The sequence below is a fragment of the Xenopus laevis genome, chromosome 8L, assembly GCF_017654675.1.
Source record: "Xenopus laevis strain J_2021 chromosome 8L, Xenopus_laevis_v10.1, whole genome shotgun sequence".
Taxonomy (NCBI): domain Eukaryota; kingdom Metazoa; phylum Chordata; class Amphibia; order Anura; family Pipidae; genus Xenopus; species Xenopus laevis.
This window is the reverse complement of record NC_054385.1, coordinates 96693755-96714437: the sequence shown is the minus strand read 5'-3', so window position 1 is coordinate 96714437 and position 20683 is coordinate 96693755. Positions and strand designations below refer to the sequence as shown.

The 20683-nt window shown below is 38.2% G+C and overlaps 1 protein-coding gene across 1 annotated transcript in view; it reads right to left on the bottom strand.

Annotated features, from left to right (window-relative positions):
* sptbn5.L (spectrin, beta, non-erythrocytic 5 L homeolog) overlaps positions 1 to 20683 on the bottom strand; it is a 149759-nt gene that overhangs the window by 4820 nt on the left and 124256 nt on the right. Inside the window, exons 47-64 of the mRNA XM_041573253.1 lie at positions 19768 to 19858; positions 17680 to 17826; positions 16800 to 16937; positions 16440 to 16684; positions 14707 to 14893; positions 14415 to 14627; positions 9364 to 9563; positions 9072 to 9276; positions 8065 to 8259; positions 7584 to 7739; positions 6381 to 6598; positions 5501 to 5690; positions 4748 to 4924; positions 4568 to 4672; positions 3830 to 4441; positions 1776 to 1844; positions 1344 to 1433; positions 636 to 727 (exon numbers count right to left, since the gene is read on the bottom strand). Of these exons, the coding sequence (XP_041429187.1) occupies positions 636 to 727; positions 1344 to 1433; positions 1776 to 1844; positions 3830 to 4441; positions 4568 to 4672; positions 4748 to 4924; positions 5501 to 5690; positions 6381 to 6598; positions 7584 to 7739; positions 8065 to 8259; positions 9072 to 9276; positions 9364 to 9563; positions 14415 to 14627; positions 14707 to 14893; positions 16440 to 16684; positions 16800 to 16937; positions 17680 to 17826; positions 19768 to 19858 (3330 nt within the window). The remainder of the gene's footprint in view (positions 1 to 635; positions 728 to 1343; positions 1434 to 1775; positions 1845 to 3829; positions 4442 to 4567; positions 4673 to 4747; positions 4925 to 5500; positions 5691 to 6380; positions 6599 to 7583; positions 7740 to 8064; positions 8260 to 9071; positions 9277 to 9363; positions 9564 to 14414; positions 14628 to 14706; positions 14894 to 16439; positions 16685 to 16799; positions 16938 to 17679; positions 17827 to 19767; positions 19859 to 20683) is intronic.

The window sequence follows — 20683 nt, the reverse complement described above, 5'->3', positions numbered from 1 at the left end:
GCTGGGGCTCACTAGTTTTTTTCCCAGGGTCCTGTCAGCCTATGTCTGACCCTGGTAACTGGTGGACATAATATAGTCACCCCTAGGAAAGCTCTGCACTGATTGCATTTTGCCCAACATGACTATGCTGCATATATGGGCTCCAGCTTTGTGTCTGTAGTATTGATAAATTATGTCAACTATCCCACGTGGCTCTGGTGATGGCTGATTAACTACATTAACTACATGGGGCTTAAATCTTGAGAAAGTAGATCCTGCATTTGCAGGGGCCCAGGAGTGTAGAGGGTCAGTGGGGCCATAATTAATGAGTAATTTAAATATATTATGGTTGAACAAGTCAAATATTTGGGGGCCCAGTAAAATCTAGCTACACAACTGTTAAGCATTGCTTGCTAATGTATCTTACGGACAGTTATCAATTTTAGATTGCTCACCATCATGAAATCATCTGTCAATGCATTTTTATTTTGTAAACCTTTATCAGGGACATGAAATTGCTGCAGGAAAACTCTCAAGCATATTTATTCCTTGCAGTGATTAGTGTTATGCTGTTACATTTTTATTTTGGATACAAGGGATCATGGTGTACATAAGATGAGCAAGAGACAGTTGGATCCCAGAGTTCTATGACGTACCTCACAATGAAGATATTTGCTTTGTCAGCTATATCCCCCATCCTCTCGCAGTGAGCGCCTCTCACACAGACGGAAGGCATTGCTGTTTCATTCTGGAATAAAAGACAACGGACACATTTAAGAGGGTAATTTATGTTATATTGTTCCCTAAACACATGTATAATACAGGGCAGCAAATTGCTTGTCTCCTTTATGTTTTTATATACAATCTGGTAACCTTATTGTGGCCTCCACCTAACTAATGTAAAATAATTCCTAGACTATTAGAGTCAAATTGGGAGTAGAATCAGTAAACATTACTGGTATGCATGCCGGAGACCTCTAGTGACCAAACAGAGGTATAACCAAATACTCAATAATTTCTCCAAGGCATGCTAATAAGTAAAAAAATACTTTATTTACATCAATAGTTAAAAAACATGAGAAATATCCCCTCTGACGCGTTTCATGCTTACCCAGCACTTAGTCATAGGCAGAATAACTAAGGATTCTGCCTATGACTAAGTGCTGGGTAAGCATGAAACGCGTCAGGCGTTAGTGGGGATATTTCTCATGTTTTAAAATAATTCCTAACTATCAATCTTTTCTATTACAAATGGATTTTGGTAATTCCGCTGAAAGAGGGCACACAAATAAAAGCTACTGCCCCCACCACAAAATATGTTTTCCAACTGAAGTTCCCACATGCACCCAGTATTCCCAGAGTACCTTGGCTTCATCCCGCTTTGCATTATAAAAGCTCAGAGTCTCCCCTCGCAGCGTGACATAGTAGGAATTCCAGAAATTGGCCACATTTTCCTGGAGAGAGAGAGAGAGAGAGAGAGAGAGAGTGAGTGAGTGAGTGAGAGAGTGCATGGGTAATGTACAATAAAGTGCTAGTGGAGGATACTCTAATACAAAGAACAAAACCACGGAGCTTTCTAAATGTGCCACTTTATTTAGGATTTCAAGGCCTGAGGCACAGAATTTACGTACTTTTTTTATTCGGAACTTTTTATAAATGTCATGAAATTCATAGTTTGAGTTTGTGCGCTTAGCCGTGTTTCGAAAACCACTGAAATGCGACCTTTGATAAATAGTCTTCTAATGGGAAATGTCGTTTTGTGCGTGTGACATGAAATATGTCTTTTATCTACTGACCTTTCCACCTGGTAGAAACTTGCATCTTGTTTCCATGAATCCATTTATAGTTCTGTCATATGAGGCACTCTGGAATACCAAGAACATTGTTATGAATTAAACCTGTAATTAGTATTTATAGATGTGACAATTATGTAACCAAATAATAGCGACTGCAATTGTATATGTATGGCCAGACCTCAGCAAGTACTATTTTCCCCTAGTATTAATAAAGAAGGGAATTTAAGTTTACTTTTTAGCATCCAAAAGCTGTCCAATTGCAAGAGGCTGGTGAAGAAATGCTTTGTACATAAGGTAATATCAGAAAGTCTTCTCACAGCACTGATCATGGGGCAATTCCGCACCCCACACCATCTGAGGCAGCCTTCCCCGAAAATGTGTGAAGTGAAGAAAGGGAATGGTGTATTGCTAGTGCACAGAGGGCAGTTGAAGTTCCAGTTCTAAAAGCAGAATATTTGCTCCTAACATTGCCATGGGTGGGAAATTGACATGCACTGTTGCCTGATGCAAGGTTCCTATCTTGCCTCCTGGTAGGAGCAGCACTGCACCAATTAGTAACAGTTACTTCTTCCATGCTGTTTACTCTAGTATTCCCAACATCTGATGATGACTGATGACTAGCAGGATACTTAAACTATATCAACTATGTTTGGGGAAAGATCCAAATGTCGGATGAAATAATAATACTGCATAGGGTCTGCCTATATAGTAATACCAAAGAATAATAGGAGGAGCCTTGCCTTGATAAAAGTTATCATTAAGAACAATGAGACCAAGGGATCTTAGGAAGAAGCAATTATAATAATGGTAACCTTAGAAGAATGGAGATCAGAGACAACAACCTAAAGTGACACTATTTCTTTTGAAAAGCATGGCATCAAGGTTGAAATGAGTCAGCACAAAAACGTAACTACCATGTTGTCGTATATAGTGATCAAATCACATTCACTTAATTAACTCCTTTGAGAATAGTATGTGAACTTGCTCTACGATATTGTCACTGTTATTGACGTAGGGTACTGGAAACATACAGGGAGCTTGAATAATGCTTAAGTCAATTGTTTTGCATTTGTTAGTGGATAATATTATATGGGGTTTGTGTTACAACAGTGACAAATTAAATGGAAAAGTTTACCCACTTCAGGTTATTACAGGTATGGGACCTGTTATCTGGAAAACCCCAGGTCCCAAGCATTCTGGATAACAGATATTTCCATAATTTGGATCTCCATACTAGAAAATCATATAAACATTAAATAAAGCCAACAGGCTGGTTTTGCCTCCAATAAGGATTCAATATAGCTTAGTTGGGATCAAATACAAGGTACTGTTTTATTACTACAGAGAAATCATTTTTAGAAATGTGGATTATTAATGGAGAAGAAAAGTCTTTTCACACTGAAAATGTCGGTGCTCCTATCAGCAGAAAACTGGCCTGGGGTTATACCAGTGAGCACCACGGATCGATCCTCTTTCGGCTTCTTCTTTCTTCAGATTTCCCGGGGCAGACACATGCAGTAGAATGAAATAGCCGGCTTTTCAGTTAAAGTTTGGGGTTTTCACTCTACTGCGCATGTGCAGCCGCGAGAAGCAAGAAGAAGACGGAAAAGGATCGCTCCGTTGCGCTCAATGGAATAACTCCGGACAATGGATCCCATAACTGTATTTTATTTAGGAAACAGAGCTTCCTATGTGACAATTTCTTCAGCTGGTAAAACACTTAGGTGGTTATGTAGAAATATTCAGGTAGCCTGTAAAACAGTTGCTAACTAGTCTAAAACAGTCTAACTAGTTGTATCTCAGATTATAAAACAGTGCCGAAGATAAACTAGATGAGCTATGTTAGAAGTCTATGGATGCTGGATGGAAGGATAATGGGAAATATTGAAGGAATATAAAGACAAAATTCATAGATAAGACAAAGCCATGTATATTGAATTAATATAATTAAAAAGTTATGAATGTCAATTGGTTTGAATTAATATGAATACAAAGTTAAGAATTTCAAATGTTTTGAATTTGCAAGTATTATTTTTTTTGTGTTTTTTACTTACTGAAACCTTGTATCCTGTGTTCTCTGCTACTATTGGATGAGCTTCTGGAATGACTGGAGATGATATTTTTAATGAGTCCACATTGAGTTCAGTCAGAGGCTGTGCCTTAGTTGCCGGCATAGTGAGTGAGTAGGTATCACTTTGACTCCTCTCTGGTAAGGCAGGAATTGGGAAATGATCTAATTTGATTACAGAAGTTTGCTGGTACATTGCATTTGGCAGTAGAGATGGACTCAAAGGACTACTTATCTCTAGAGATGAAAATTGGGAACTGCCCAGATTCAAAGTGGCAGCTTTCTGTTCTTGATTATTAGCCTCATCTGTTTTCGGCAGTTCCACGATTTTGGCTTTTAAATTCAAGTTATCCAACAAAGCAGGGATGCCTGTACTTTCTTTTGATATCTGGAAAGGGCCGTTTGTAGTGTCCACTGTAGATCTTACTGAGCCACCGGTATGTCCCAAACCTTTTATGCTTCCCCGATCAGAAAGTTTGGGAGCAAATGCTTTTCTGTCTGAAGGTTTTCTCTTCAGTGACGGAACCCGTAGAAAGCCGGGCTCTTGTTTCTTTAGATCTTTTTCTCCTATATCAATTTGCCTCAAGTTTTGTTCCATCTGAAAAAAAAGTACAACGCAAACATTATTACATGGTAATTAAACTTTATATCATATAGAACAAGAAAAGTGATGTGCCATAAACAGTGTATATGTGTGTTAATATGGAAGTAGATCATTATTTACTTTGGTTTTCCTTTTGAGGAGAGTGAACTTTTCGTCTTGAGCTGCTAGCATCTTCTCAAAGTCTTCCTGCTTCTTCAGAAGCTGTTCAACTATAGAGATGGAGTCCTACATAGAAAAAGAATTATAAATCTATAAAACTGCTAACATCACAATAAAATCACTAAAAAAAACAGAACTCACCCCATAATTTTGATCCAGAAGATATGGTTCCCGAGTATTAAGCCATCCATCAGCTTGCTCTAGGTCTCGCCTCAGTATCTGGATCTCCAGATTCTCTTCATTTATCTCCTTTCGTTTCTGCCAGCTCTCAGATAGTTTGTTCATCAGCTCAGACACCTCATTGACTTTTTCTGCAATCTGTTATCAAGGCAGACAGCGTGTCAGAAATGATTAAATAAGTAAATTCATTTTTACTTCTATGTTATTGTTGTGAGGTCCTTTAAATCTTTGTATGACTGCTGGTGCTTTTGAATTTCTTTAGTAAAATAGTGTTATTGAAACACCCTGGTCCTGCACATAGTGGAGTCCCCCAGAAGTTTCAAACACACAAGAATAGGAGACTCTACTCCCTGTAACACCAGTCTTATTTACCTCTACTGCTAGCTTCTACAATTATGGAACATCTTGTCTTCCCTTCACACCCATAATCTGTGGACTCTATTCAATCTGGTTTTTGGTATCTGCACTCTACTGAGCCTTATGTAGAACTACAAATGATAAAGCATTTGATTAAATGCCCAAGTGCACTGCAGTCCCTTTACTTTGCCTGTCTGTGGGATCTGTTAGTGCCTGCTGCTATTTTCCTTGGTCTCATTCCTCCATCTTGAGCTGTAGGTCTGGGACATGCGCTTCCAGACCCCATGTGTAAATTTGTAAGATTCTCTACTTACATGGCTATGCACCAAGAATTCCTTCTGTTTCAGATTTACATACCTCCATAGACATGAAGTGCTTATTCTGTACAAGAGCCTCTCCTGTCCTTTGCAATTCCTCATATTTCACCCAGTGCTTGTCAATTTCTCGCTTATATTCAGTGTGACGTTTAATCATTTGTTCAGCTCCAGAAACATCATTTGCCAGTTCCTCTGATACCACCAGAGCTTGCATCTCCTTTGCCCACACCCTAATATTAAAATGTGTTACCTTATTTATTATATAATATTATGGTGTCCAACAGTATTGTACAGAGCAAGACAATACAATACACATCAAATCATGCAGAAACAATAGGTGAATGAACTGCTGACATTATAAAAGGGAAAATGGACTGAGGAGATAGATGGAGGGAGATCAGTGTGTTGATTTGGATATTAGGATTAAATGTGTGCATTGACAACCAGTTTGTAGAATGTACAAAAAAAAGACATGGGTGTTAGAGAGTCAAGTTGATGCAAGGTTTCATTACTGGATTAAAAAAAAAGATGTTGGTTTTAGGACATGCTTTTAAAGACACAATGATTAAGAATGTCTGATGGCATGGTGATGAGTGGGAAGAAATGAAGGGGGAGGAGAAGAAGAGGAGTTCCTGTAGATAAGGGAGTTTCTGGGAAGTTTTTGTAGGTTAACAAGTACTTGTTAGTTTGTTGTGTAGATATAAGCAGGGCAGGGACTGGTAGGGAAGGAGAGTAATGTTGGAGGTTGAGGAGAGATTTACTCAGGCAGCAATGCTCATCTGACTACATTCCTCACATTATTTAATCCTCAGGACAGTGTTTTGTGTAGATTTATAGGATATTGATAATTCATGGTGTTACTACAATAACTTAAAGGGATTGAGTGTACATGTAACTTGTTTCCTTAGGTGGGTACTTACATAAGCTCTCCACAGTCATCAAAATACATCTGCGCCTGTTCTGCTTGGCTCAGTTTCTCTTTCCTGTCCTGAGACTTACGGTACAGGTTTCCCCAACTCTGATTGACATCCGCCAATCTTTCTGCTACATTCTTTTGTACGGGAGGATGCAGCTGGGAAATAAACTGTCCTCTAGTCATTGTTCTTTCCACTTCTTTCTTAATGGCCGCTAAATCCCCCTGTAATTGAAAGAGGCAGAAGTGATACAAATGAGATTTAGTATGTTCTCTGCAGAGTGCAAGACGAAAACCCATAGGTAAGTAAAATGTCAGGCTCTGATTTATAACTTGAAACTTTTCCTCTCTGCTTCCATGAAAATCGGACCAGCAACAGGAACATTTATTTATTATTGTGACCTGAGCATTCGCGGATAATACAGTTTGGTTAACCCCTGGTGCTTATGAATTGTATGCACAGTCCTGAGGTCTCCGGAGGAGTTATATAGTGAGAGATATGACTGAAGGTACATAGGGCAACGTTGGCTCTAGAATGCATTTGCATGTGAAGAACCACAGGACCAGCAATTTTAAGAAGTTACCATTACACTAAATGGGAGACAGTAGGGGCATCCTGAATCCTGAAAATTTCCCCTATGCCTTCATCCTTATGTGTGTAAAATTCTGATGCACTGAGAGCATTCAGTAGTGATGAGCCATGGATTTGCAGTCAAATTCCACATTTTGCTCTCAGCAAATTATTTTGCAAAAATTCGGCATAGAAAAATTCGGTGCAGAAAAATTTGCTGCAACAAAGTTGCCCAAACAAAAATTTCACAGCAAAAAAGTTGCTAAAGAAAAAAACACCCATTGACTTTAAAGCATTTGGACAAAATGTTGCCACAAGACAAAACGCCCATTGAGTTTAATGTAGATGGACAATTTGCTCATCACTAGCATTCAGCAGTCATTGGATATGATGCAGAAATAAAAAAAATATTTGGTAGAGAAACAAAGTGGAAAATAGCAGATAAAGTAACAAATTATAAAGCAGGTCCCAGTGTAGATTAAGGAAGGTGTTATGGATTGTGATATAGACAAAATACATTAAGATTCTGTGGCCAAATTAATTGAAATTTGCTGGGGGCCCAAACGGTTCCCCCTAACACCCTTATCCTTAAACTGGCTGTGTTCCAGACAGCTGATCTGAAATAATGCCTTAATTTACCTCGAAAACCTCATGTTGGTTGAGCAAGGCCTGTACTCCGGGGAGATCGTATCCATAGTCATCAGAATTAACAGCTACTCCTTTCTCCTGTATCCAGCTCATCAATTCATCAACCTCGTGATCAAATTCGTGGACTTGGTGAGCTGTTGCCAGAACCTAAGGAATTCAAAATCAATTGCATTCATAAGAGAAATGTAAAAGTGATATCAAACATATTTGTGGATTTTGAGTGAGTAAGTGTCACTAGCACCCAAGTTTGATATCAAACAATTCAGACACTACGAATATAAACAAAGAAGTTCATTGAGGGATGTAGTTGCAGTCTAATAAGTTGGATAAATAGAGTGACATAGAAATTAGGAGATGGAAGTAACAAGGATTTAAACAGAATTTCTTATTCATTTCAGTTTATTTACCAACAACTTCTTTATTAGACCCCCTTCTTCAAGCAGATACATGGTACATGTCCTATTGCACATACCTTGGCCCTGTGTTGGATGGCAGAGCACAGGTCATCCCAAGCAGTTTTAACCTCCTCAGTCCTCTTCTTAATTCCATGTTCCTGGCTATGTGGAGTTTTCAGCAAGCTGGAAGCCAGTGCAATTATATTCACCACTTTGTTCTTTCCAAGGTTTTCAATTTCCTTCACAAAGTCCTCAAACTCCTTTTCTAAAACCTGTTAAAAGACGACACATGAAATATGAACGATACCTTCTGCTGAACAGTTTAACCGTGTAATATCGGACATAACACCAGTGCTGAATTATGCAGGTCCATAGCTAGGGGGCCCAATTGCAGCAGCTAAAAGATCACTGTCAGCCTGTGCCCTATTCGTGCTTAAGAGATAAAAATAATTAGCAAGGGACTGAAAATAAAGTAGTACAGTATTTAACATGGTTAAGCGTTGACCAACTTAGATCACTCTAATTGACACAATGATTGCAATTGCCAGCACATTGGTAAGTTGTAGGAAAACCAGTACCTTTCTCACTGGGTCTGTAAAAAAATACATTATCAACACTATTAGTAGTCATTGAAAGGGTTTGGTTCACCGTTAATTTAATGTTAATTTAGCATGTTATTCCTAATAACTTTGCAGTTGGCTTTCATTATTTTATATAGTCTTTGAATTGTGTGTTTTCCTCTTCTGCCTCGTTACAGCCTTCAAATGGGATTCACTGACCCCGGAAGCTAAAAGCTATTGCTCTGTGAGGCCACAATTTTAATTGTTACCTATACTTTTATTACTTATCTTTCTATGCATGCCCTCTCTTATTCATATTCCCTTCTCTCATTCAAACCACTGCCTGGTTGCTAGGGTAAATAATTAGATGATTCAATATGTGAAACCTAACAACAATACAATACATACATTCTAATAAGCTATGCAGGTCTCTAGCTTATACTGTATTCACCAACAGTACATGGAACTATTGCTGATGGTTTTCGAAATAATAAAAGGATTCATAATGTAAATGTATTTGTTACCTTTATGCCTTCTAAGTCCTGTCCCAGATCATCAGATTTAGCAGTCACCCTTTTGCTGGCTAACCATGCCTCTATCAGGTCTGCCTCCTTCTTGAACTGGAAAAGCTGATGCTGCTCTATTAGTTGAGACCTCCGATCCTCAGCTTTTTCAAGCAGGGAGCTGTATTCATCCAGCACAGACTTGAGTTTCGGCATCACTGTAGAACTAGAGCATGAACACTGTGTCAGGTACAGATAGACCAGAAATTTACATATTTCACGACCTTGGTAAATGATTCTGAGGAAGCCTTACCTCTCTGGATTATCACTGTCACTTTGCAGGCCTTTTCCAGTGTCTATTAATTTATTAATTCTGTGAGCAAAGCCATCAAGATCCCGTCGGGTGGTGTCTAGCTTCCGTAGCAGGGCTTGGGTAGATTCTTCATTCTTTCCATTATCAGTAGATTTTATTACAAAGCCTCTCTCAGCCAACCAAGCTTCAGCCTCTAAGAGCTAAATAGAACAGGATCAAATAAGTAAAGGGCGACAAATAAGTCTGAACACACATATACATGTAAAGCAGCACTGGGGAATGAATATATATTGCTCACTCATCCCATATCGGTTAATGTGCATTTAGGGTTGGAACCTGCCCAAGTGGAAACCAAAAGTATGATCATAATGTGCCTGTCTGATCCATGGAAAATGGCATTGCTGCAAAGCCTCCAGACATCATTGCAGTATTCATACCACTCCCTCTAGATATACTACTATGCTCTAAAGGAGAATTCAACCCTTAATTAAAAAAACCCTACCCCCTACCCTACGTAGACCCCCCCCTCCCTCCTCTCCCCAGCCTAGCTGCTACCCTGGGGAAATGCCCCTAACTTTTTACTTATCCCTCTGTGCAGATTCAGGGATCGCAGTTCATGGCAGCCATCTTCTGGATCTTCATTTATCTGAGACTGGTGAAGCAGTGCATGCGCAGTTGGAGCAATTTTGTGGTTCGTGACAACTAAGCATGCGCCAAAATAGGCGGAAATTGGCGATGCACTGGAAAGAGACACGAAGACACAGAAGATGGCTGTCGTGAACTGCGATCCCTGAATCTGCATTGAGGGGTAAGTAAAAAGTTAGGGGCATTTCCCTGGGGTAGCAGCTAGGCTAGGGGAAGGAGGGAGGGGGGACTACATAGGGGAAGGGAGTAGGGTTTTTTTTGTAGTAAAGGGTTGAATTCTCCTTTAAGGCAGAGGTCTTCAGACATTTTGGGTTCAAAACCACCTTTAGCATATAGCATGGTTATATGTTTATTGATACATGAAAATATATTAGTATCAGTCACTCTTCCATAGATCCAGAGATGTCCACATCCCAAAAATGCATCCATCATTGACTTCCACTGTAACTGCCTGAAGCATTTTCAGGCAAACACAATGTAAGTCAAGGAGGGAGGGACATTCATAAAACACCATAAATTATGTTTAGTTACATTATGCTCTACATTACAGGTAGCAGCCTTTATTTTATACTTGTCATTCTAAAACATTTTTGCTAAACAACCTTTCTAAATGGGCCATCTGATGCTAATAAATACTAATAAATGACTAAATCACCATTGTATACCCTAATTCAGTGCTGTTAAACTGGTGGCTGTACTGTTCACAACTTACACCCACATTGTTCACACCTCGTACATGGTGGAGGGGCACCAGCATTGTGTCTGTATGTAGCACAGTATAAACTGTTCATCTTAGAGTGGTCCTGATAGGTTTTCCTGTCTCCAGCCCTATTCTGCATTCCCCATGCTCCCTGTGTGTGCCATACTCTGCCTGTGTATGCCATACTCCAGTTTGCTGCCCAGTTTTCCAACTTAGACAAATCACACTGCCACTTTGCAGAGTGATTTGTCTTAATTGGAAAACTGGGCAGCAAACTGGAAAATGAGGTTCAATGTTGATAAATGCAAGGTTATGCACTTTGGCAAAAATAATATAAATGCAAGTTATACACTAAATGACAGTGTGTTGGGAGTTTCCTTAAATGAGAAGGATCTAGGGGTCTTTGTAGATAACACGTTGTCTAATTCTGGGCAGTGTCATTCTGTGGCTACTAAAGCAAATAAAGTTCTGTCTTGCACAAAAAAGGGCATTAACTCAAGGGATGAAAACATAATTATGCCTCTTTATAGGTCCCTGGTAAGGCCTCATCTGGAGTATGCAGTGCAGTTTTGGACTCCAGTCCTTAAGAGGGATATAAATGAGCTGGAGAGAGTGCAGAGACTAAGTGCAACTAAACTGGTTAGAGGGATGGAAGACTTGAATTATGAGGGTAGACTGTCAAGGTTGGGGTTGTTTTCTCTGGAAAAAAGGCGCTTGCGAGGGGACATGATTACACTTTACAAGTACATTAGAGGACATTATAGACAAATAGCAGGGGACCTTTTTACCCATAAAGTGGATCACCGTACCAGAGGCCACCCCTTCAGACTAGAAGAAAAGAACTTTAATTTGAAGCAACGTAGGGGGTTCTTCACAGTCAGGACAGTGAGGTTGTGGAATGCACTGCCGGGTGATGTTGTGATGCTGATTCAGTTAATGCATTTAAGAATGGCTTGGATGATTTCTTGGACAGACATAATATCAAAGGCTATTGTGATACTAAGCTCTATAGTTAGTATAGGTATGGGTATATAGAATTTATATGAAAGTAGGGAGGGGTGTGTGTATGGATGCTGGGTTTTCATTTGGAGGGGTTGAACTTGATGGACTTTGTCTTTTTTCAACCCAATTTAACTATGTAACTATGTACTTTGCCTGCCCTATGCTCCTTGTGGGACATGAGTCTGTTATGGTTTGGTCTGGGTGTTTGTTACATTTGACAATACTTGTTAAGAGCCCCTAAGGTGTTAATTAATTTCTTATTTACAGGGAGGAGGAGACATATCGATTTAAGGGTATGTCTTTATATGACTTACATCACTGCCCTAATTGATAGACATATGCATAAATATGATATCATAAATGATACCCATAAAATTCATGATTTATGTCCAAATAAACACATAATCAAATAAACAAGATTACTAAATTAATTAATTAAATGGATGAAAACTTGATGCATTGAGTATAATAAATGAAGTGACCATAAGCCCTTAGTATATCAATACATGAATTAATTCATATGTAGTTGAAGTATATGATCCTGCGGTTATAAATTAATAATAAATCAGCAGTGTATTACTGGATGTTTGGCGTTGAAAGGCTTAATGCCTTTTGTCCCTCAGGGAACTCTGGGTATTTATGCCCATGTCAGTAACTGAAAATTAGCAGCAACGCCTATGTTATTTTCCTTTCCTGTTTATGACAAATGGCAGACACTAAGCACAACCCTAATAAACTTTTAATGCAGGTTATCCCACTCACAGTGATGTCTTTGTATATAATTACTAGAAAAATATCATAGTTCAAGTCATTTGCTGCCATAGGGCATAGCTGGAAAAAATATATAACTTTTGATATCAAGTTTACCCTTTTTAGCTACTCCCGTGGCATCAAGCATATGGGATTTATTAGCAATTCTACTTATACATAATAGGCCATTGATTCTGCTCCAAGTGCGTAAGAGCTCATTCCTTGTGAGATCAACATGTTTTTATATCATATTCCTTCTATTTATTACCACAGCCACCCACCTATCTAAAGCAGCAGTAGTTATCACTTCACATTTTCTTGGGCCTTGGAATTTTATCAAAATAATGAAACTTTTGTATTTTTTTTATTAGATATTTAAACACCTCACCATGTTTAATAGACTTAACATTGACTTAATACATGGTTATAGGGCAAGTACAGTCTGTTAATTCACATATTTAACAACTAATTTCAGCAAATTGTGCTCTTCCCTTTAATTGACAAAATATCCCTTTGGCCGATGATTGCAATAGTATTATGTTTCTTTAAATGGCTCAAAGGGTGATTTAGACAGACAGTGCAAAACCATTGGTTAATTCCATTTTTGAAATTGACACTTTACTTATGTCTTAAAGTTTTAAGCTTCTACTAGGGATTGCACAGTGAATGGCTCCTTAGCCCAATGCTTTTCCTGTGAGGACAGAAAGAACCAATATTTGAACCTTTAAACCCAAGTGTGCTTTAATTCAAGTAGCCATTAATATTTCTGCACTAAATATATTAGTTGCCTTTGATGAATAAGATCTGGTTTCCTTTGTATGTAAAAGTGTTTGTTTTTGTAGTAGAAGTACGTAGCAAACCTCCCACAAGTGGAAAAATGGTTGTGATGTTTATTGCCAGCGTGCAGTCTATGTTACTGTTACTGTGACCTGTTACTGTGAAAGTCGTTATATTTGTGCCAAAAAAGTTGCCACCTTCCATATTAAAAATTCACAGTGTAACCACCTAATGAGGAATATTACATTTTGAAGTATGGGTTACTTTATGGTTCTTAAACCTTGGAAATGGCCATGTTGCTTCTTGACACAGAATCATTTCAAAATAATTTTAATTTCTATTTTTAAGGGACTTTATTTAATTATATCTTGCATCCCTTTGTAAAATACCAAATATGTCCTTTATAGACCATTCCCAAATATAGTCTTGCTCCCATCTACAGTCTGGGCAATCTTACTTTCAGAACTACTTGGTAGCACTTGAATGTGATGTATTTTTTATTGTTTGATCTATTGGCCATGTTGCCCTGTTTGCTTCACCTCTTCCAGGTCTGTATGATCTTTGAAAAAGCTCTGGTCTGGAGCAAACCATCCAACTTTGAAATCTTCAGGCTGAAAACATGTTTTTTTTTTTTAAACTTTTTTTTTTTTCCAGAGACCAAGGGGCCCATTTACTAACAATCGAGTTTTCGTTTTTTCCAGGAAACCCATAAAAATTGAGTTTTTCCTATTTTTTTTTTAAAAGCTCTAAAAATCCAAGCTGTATTAAGTGTAAAGACCATGAGAACCACTAATACAAAACTTCGCCAGGTAAAAGTTGGGTCCTATAGAAGTCAGTGATCCTACTGGACCATTTTAAATCATTTTGGACTTTTAGAGGTTTTCTGAGTTTTTTTTCCGCTAGGAATTGTCTGCAAAAATGTAGAGATTATAGAGGTATTTGGATTTTTTGGCTCATCGCTCCTCATAATTTTCTGTTCGTACTTATTAGGATCTTTTAATAAGTGTCATGGCATTTATTAAAAGTAGTAGTTTCAAAAATCCTTTGATAAATAGGCCTCCAAGTGTCTGACAGCAATACACAACAATACACCACATTTCAAGTTTAAGAAAAAGATTATTGTTAATACATGTTACATTTATAGAATTATTATTATTATTATTATTATTATCACTACCTCTGTGAGGAACTGTTGGGCTTCACAGGCTTGATTTAACCTTTTTCGTCTCCGTTCAGCTTCTGCTTTTAGAGTCTCCGCAGCCACTTCCAACTGCTGTAAACGATCCTCAATCTCATGGCTGGCAAAGTGGTTGCCTTTTACAAGCTTACGCCCAGTGCCCATCACAGCTTTGGTCAGTGTTTCTCGGCTGCTGATCTCATTTTCTAGATTCTGACAAGAGAAAAGAGAATGTCACAACATGTCACATTCCACTCAACATCAGATTTTATTGCCTCTTCAACCTCCTTACTTGGTGTTTTTCCAGCAAAGCCTGGGCTGTTGTCAGTGACTGGCCACATTCCTTGGAAGAGGCCAAGGGCATTTTCTCTTTTATCCATGCAAGCTCATCATCAACATCCCGGAAAAACTGATCAAGTAACTTCTTGGCTTCCAAAGTGGCCCTACATTCCTGTAAAGGCTCACCAAGGCTTTTGTACCTGTGTATGATTAATAGGTTTCTTAGAATCACACCAAGTTATGACGACTGATACACAGACAGGAGTGTATGATCCGGCAATGCGGACAAGCCTTATTATAAATATTATGTTTTATAGTGAGTGATACCCATTGCGTATTTTTGCATATATACTTTGTTTGTGTTTATATTGTTAGCTTCAACAAAAATTTGCGAATTGGTGAAAATTCGACAAAATGCATGGAAGTCTATCGATGACAACATGTTTTTTGATGCACGTGATACATTTTTTAACCCATTAGTCTATGGGCATCATAAAACGGTATTTCGGCAAATGAAAATGTATTTTGCAGTTTACAAAAATTGTGGCTACATGTCTGTCCAACTGCTAATGAAGTAATAGAATGTCTTCTTATCAGCTGTCTTTGTGTTTCTCTTAGGAACATAACTTGGCTTGGACATTAGGAACCATAAACACATGAAATGAAGTGGTCTGCGAGGGAGCACAAGTATGAGGTTAAGTTTCTGAGTTATACAATAATAAAAGAATATTGAATGACCCAACAAATGTTTAGCTTGTTCCTAAAAAAAGGAGCGCAATAAAAAAAAGTTACATTAGACACTTCCATTTCTATTCTGTTTCCCTGTTCTAACTGTTTTCCAGTTGTAGCTCTTGTTTGCATAGATACTGTATCCAATGGGTCAAGTTAGGAACATGTAAAACAGGAGGTGTACCCCCAATAGTAAAATTTAGTAGGATGTAGGTTTGTATTCACATAAAACACTATGTACTGTAATGGAGATTTCAGTTATTGATATCAATATGTGTATATTGATATTTATTGAATACATTATTGCAGCTGATTTTCACAAGGGTATTCCTTCTGTTCTATGTGTTAATAGATAACTAGGAAGTAAAGCTGTTGGTGTTCTAAAAATGCATAATAATAATAATAATAATAATCATAATAAAAAAATGGTGGTTGCATACAGAACTAATTAGGATATAATATACTCCTAAGTATGCTGCTTAGTGTTTTGGATTAGCAATGGGTAGCAATGGAATACATTTTTCTGTGATACTTTTCTCAGCTTAATCTGGCAATCTTCAGTGTGTAGCAGAGTTCTTCTTCTGTGCAGCAGAGTTGCTGCTTATAAGTGAGTTTATAAATTGACCTGCTTATGGTAACCGTCTGAGTGCAAGAATTTCGGCCAATCTCTACCTACATTTCTGTCATGTGATTGTGAAAATAACCCAGTAAGAGACATACAGGAATCTCACAATATGGTAGCCAAGGTAGGTAGGTCACTTTGGTGTGAGTGAAATTAGATCCTATATCTTCAGAACATATAGAAGCTGTAGGCAAGTGTAAGGCTAAAGACACATAATTCAGCTGGGATCCACTCAGTGTAGCTGCACAAAGGCTTATGCCGTGTCAGTGGAGCTATACGAAGGAGTGGGGCAACAGATGATATTTTTCAAAGTGAGGCTAATAAGAAGTTAAATTCAGACTGCTTACGCCAATGCTGAACCTTTGAAATGCAAATAAAATTACAAGAACACAAACCTATGTATTATGATCCGAATTCTGTCGTCGATTGCATCTGCTAAGAAGTGACCCTCTTGTCGAAATTCACGGGCCTTGTTGGCGAGGACTTGCAGCCTTTCCCCATGACTTGTGATGTCCTCTTCCAATTCTCCAAGTTTTTCCAGTGTCATCAAGTCTTTACCCTTATTGGCAGCTTCAAGCTTGGCTTCCACTTGGTCCAGCCATTTCTCACTGTCCTCTAAACTCCGCTGAAACTGTAACGCCTAAGAGGAGGTATAGGATTAGCTTTTGTTTTCTATAACATGTACAACCACATATAAACACACAAACACATATACATACATTTATATACAGTATATATGCATTGGCGAGCTATACCTTGTATGCTTCTTGCAGTTTGGCTGCCTTTTCTGTGCACTTCTCCAGCAATTCTTCCCACAATTCTTCCATTTCTTGCAGTCGGGTGTAGATTATATCAGAAGCGTAATGATGTTCTTGCAGCATTTTTTCACCATCCTGTAGAATCAGGGATCATTTATAAGCTGAGACTTTATATATTGATGGTGCATGTTTTTTGGGAATCTATGAAAAAAGTTTCATGTCTGGAGAAGTTAAAGGAACAGTAACACCAAAAAATGAAAGTGTTTTAAATTAATGAAAATATCATATACTGTTGCCCTGCACTGGTAAAACTGATCTGTTTGCTTCAGAAACACTACTATAGTTCATATAAACAAGCTGCTGAGTAGCAATGGCAGAAATTGAAAAAAAGGCTATATGGCACAGGATAGTGGATTACAGATAACACCATTATGTTCTACAGAGCTTATCTGCTGTGTAACTTGAGCCTTTTCTCCTTTGAATGGCTGCCCCCATTGCTACACAGCAGCTTATTTATATAAACAATAGTAGTGTTTCTGAAGCAAACACAGCAGTTTTACCAGTGCAGGGCAACACTGCATTATATTTTTATTTCTTTAAAACAATTACATTTTTTGATGTTACTGGTCCTTTAAGAACAGGACAAGGGAATGCTGACCCCTGGTGGCCCCAACCTAATATTATTTTCAGATAATCTGATACAGAATGATCCAATACAATAAGACAATGTAGAAAACTAGCTTTTTGGGCTTCTTTTTATCATTTATAATAAAAAAAAAATTCTCATGGCAGCCTCTGCCACACCAGATTGTTGATATTAAATCTGAAGGAAAAATTTCACCCTAACAACTATTTAAAGTTATCTCAAATTACTTACGGATTTGATGTCATCCAGGCGGTTCCTGTTCGCTTTGATCTCTGCCTCGAATGTCTGGTGCTTCTGCAACTTGGCCTGCAGATTGCTGGGATCTCTCCAGCTGTTATCCATGGCAATAGTGTTTTTTCCCAGCATCCACGCCCCCACCTATGGGAAAGGATGCAGCAAATTTACATATGAGGTCACTCATCTTGTTTAATCAGATTGGTACATCTTGATGCTGTGTCAAGAGTTTTTTTTTTTAACAGATTAATAAAGAAAAATGAAAACTTCATATGGCTACAGACAAAGTAAATAAAATTAAATACAGCTATATACTTTTCTCAAATCATCAATTGCATTATAATGATAGCAATAACAAAACATTGATCAGTGACATCTGATACTAGGGGGTAATATAATAAAGTCGCAGTGACCCATAGCAACCAATAAGATGTATGTTTTCAGCTGACAAGTAAATGCTACCTACTGATAGGTTGCTATGACTTACTGGACAAGTAGTGAACTAAAAGGAGAAAGAAGGAAAGGTGTTTTTACTTGGGGGTGCCAAAAGTTAGGCCAGTGCTCCGATCAGCAGAAAACTGCACCGGCCCAGGTTATTCCAGTGAGCACCACGGAGCGATCCTCTTCTGGCTTCTTCTTTCTTCAAATTTCCCAGGGCAGACACAATCACAGTAGAATGAAATAGCCGAGTTTTTCGTTAAAGTTTGGCTTTTCACTCTACTGCACATTCACAGCCATGTAAGAAAGAAGAAGACTGAAGAGGATTGCTCCGTGGTGCTCACTGGTATAACCCCGGGCTGGTGCAGTTTTCTGCTGATAGGAGCCCCGGCCCGGGGTTTCAGGTAAGTAAATACAATCACTTAGGGGTACCTAACTTTTGGCACCCCAAGTAGAAAATGCCTTTTATCGTTTAAGACCATTTATTACATTACCACCTAAAGATATCAAACTACTCGTTGTTTAGAGGTGATAGTGTCTTTAGCTGTGAATATAATCACATACTAGTTATGAGTTAAATAAATACCAAGTCCATTAAATGCAACCTTATTTTAATATGCTAGTTGGAATCATAGTTAAAGGTGAACTATTGCAAAAATCTCCCTCTCCACATCTGTTTCTCTTTATTCTCTCTTAATGCAGGAGTCGAGTGTCAGATTTCGATTTACCGTCAGATCCAGTATATCTTTCCTAGCAGATGTATTAAAGCTCACTCATATAATGGATTCCAGCACAAACAAAATCTAACAAAATAACTGACCATGTATTTCTGGTGATTTTAAAAGGGTGAGCTCTAATACATCTTCAATAGCAAAAGGAATGATGAGCCTGCTGTTGAATAATATGAGGATATTAAAGTCAACTTGGAGTTCCTGTATAAAATCACTTAGCCTTCAGCTTCATACCTTTATATGGTCATGGGACTGCTTTGCAAATTCTAATATTCTTATATATGAAAAAGATTCCTGGCTGTGTTATTGTTAAGGGAAATCATATCCAATATGCAAGTGGCATACACATACACCCGCTGTGCAACTACACTTGTTTAGGCACAATAATGATCGTGTTCTGAATGCTGTATACACAATACATTTTATTTGCAGGGTTGGGGCAGGGAATTTTCTGAAATGTTACAATAGCCATGGAATTTTCCTCTATCTTCCATATGTTGTCTTCCAGTGGTCAGTAAATTGGAGATGAAGGCTTACAAAAGGCTGCTATCCACAGTGTTTTAATATTTTTACCTTAAGCTGGCACAGGGGCAGATTTTCTATGCTATTAAGTAGGTATCTAACAACATAATATGATCACTTGTGGGTGTATTGCCTCTATAAAGTCAGTTTGGCAGATCATTCTCTGCAGTGTCCAAACCATGGCTGATAAGCGACTCAGGCTTACTGAAGACATTGATTTGGTGCATCAGGTCAGATGTGTGCAATGTGGACTTTCAGAATGGACTAATACTCTATATCATAGAATTCAGCTGTGCATAGCAAATGCTTTCTGAACACAGAAAGTATATGTGCTTCCACAATAGCTACATTCAGCACTATGTTTCCTGCAGCCCCACATTTGGCATCTCCATACCTCATATGAGTTTCTTAGGAATTTCTGCAGTTGCCTGGACTCCTCCAGTTTCCTCTTGTGGGATTCGGCTGTATGCAATAGCTTCTTCTTCCTGACAAAGGAATAATAGTTCTTGTACCAAGTGCTGTACGATGCAACATAATTATGCCTAGCTCTGACATTATGAGTTATTCCTAGTTTTACAAAAATGAGTGTATTTGCCACAGTGTTAACAGCACAGAGATTATCCCATGTGTATAGTATGGCTAGAAAAACGTGTTATTTTTCTTTTCCGTTACTCATTCTCAGCCCTTCTGTTTTTTCATCTTTTCATTTCTGACCTGAGCCAGAAGCAATTTTCATCTATAATGTCTTCAGTGTTCTACAATTGTAATTCTAATGCAGTATATAGGTATACACCCAGAAATATAAAAACAAAGCAGAATCTAAGACAACATGATTCATGTGCCAGAAGAAATTCAGTCCTTGATGGGAAAGTTGTTAGCACATATATGACTGGATCTTGCCTGAAATATCAGAGATGCATATAAGCTGGGATATGAATTAGGAAATACTGGTCAAATGTTTCCTCTTTAGTAAAGTCTAATGATTAGATGATGATAATAGTAGGAAACATTACCCAGTAAACAGAAGTCCCCTACTTCCAATTAATGTTTACACATGGATAAACATTACAGAACTTAGATACTCCTGGAAGAGTATCCTGAAGGTCAGTTACAGTAAGATTTGGAGTGAACACTTTACTGCCCTAGATATTCTTGTAGCAATGGGTGAAACAGTTTATGTCGATGGCCTTGTTATGAGCTAAGGAAGGGCCCTGACCAAATGAAGTCAGAGGGACTCAACCGGAAATAGTCTCCAAATCCCTGCCCTAGATAAAGAATCCTTAGCTTGTTTATATTTACTTATAAAAGAG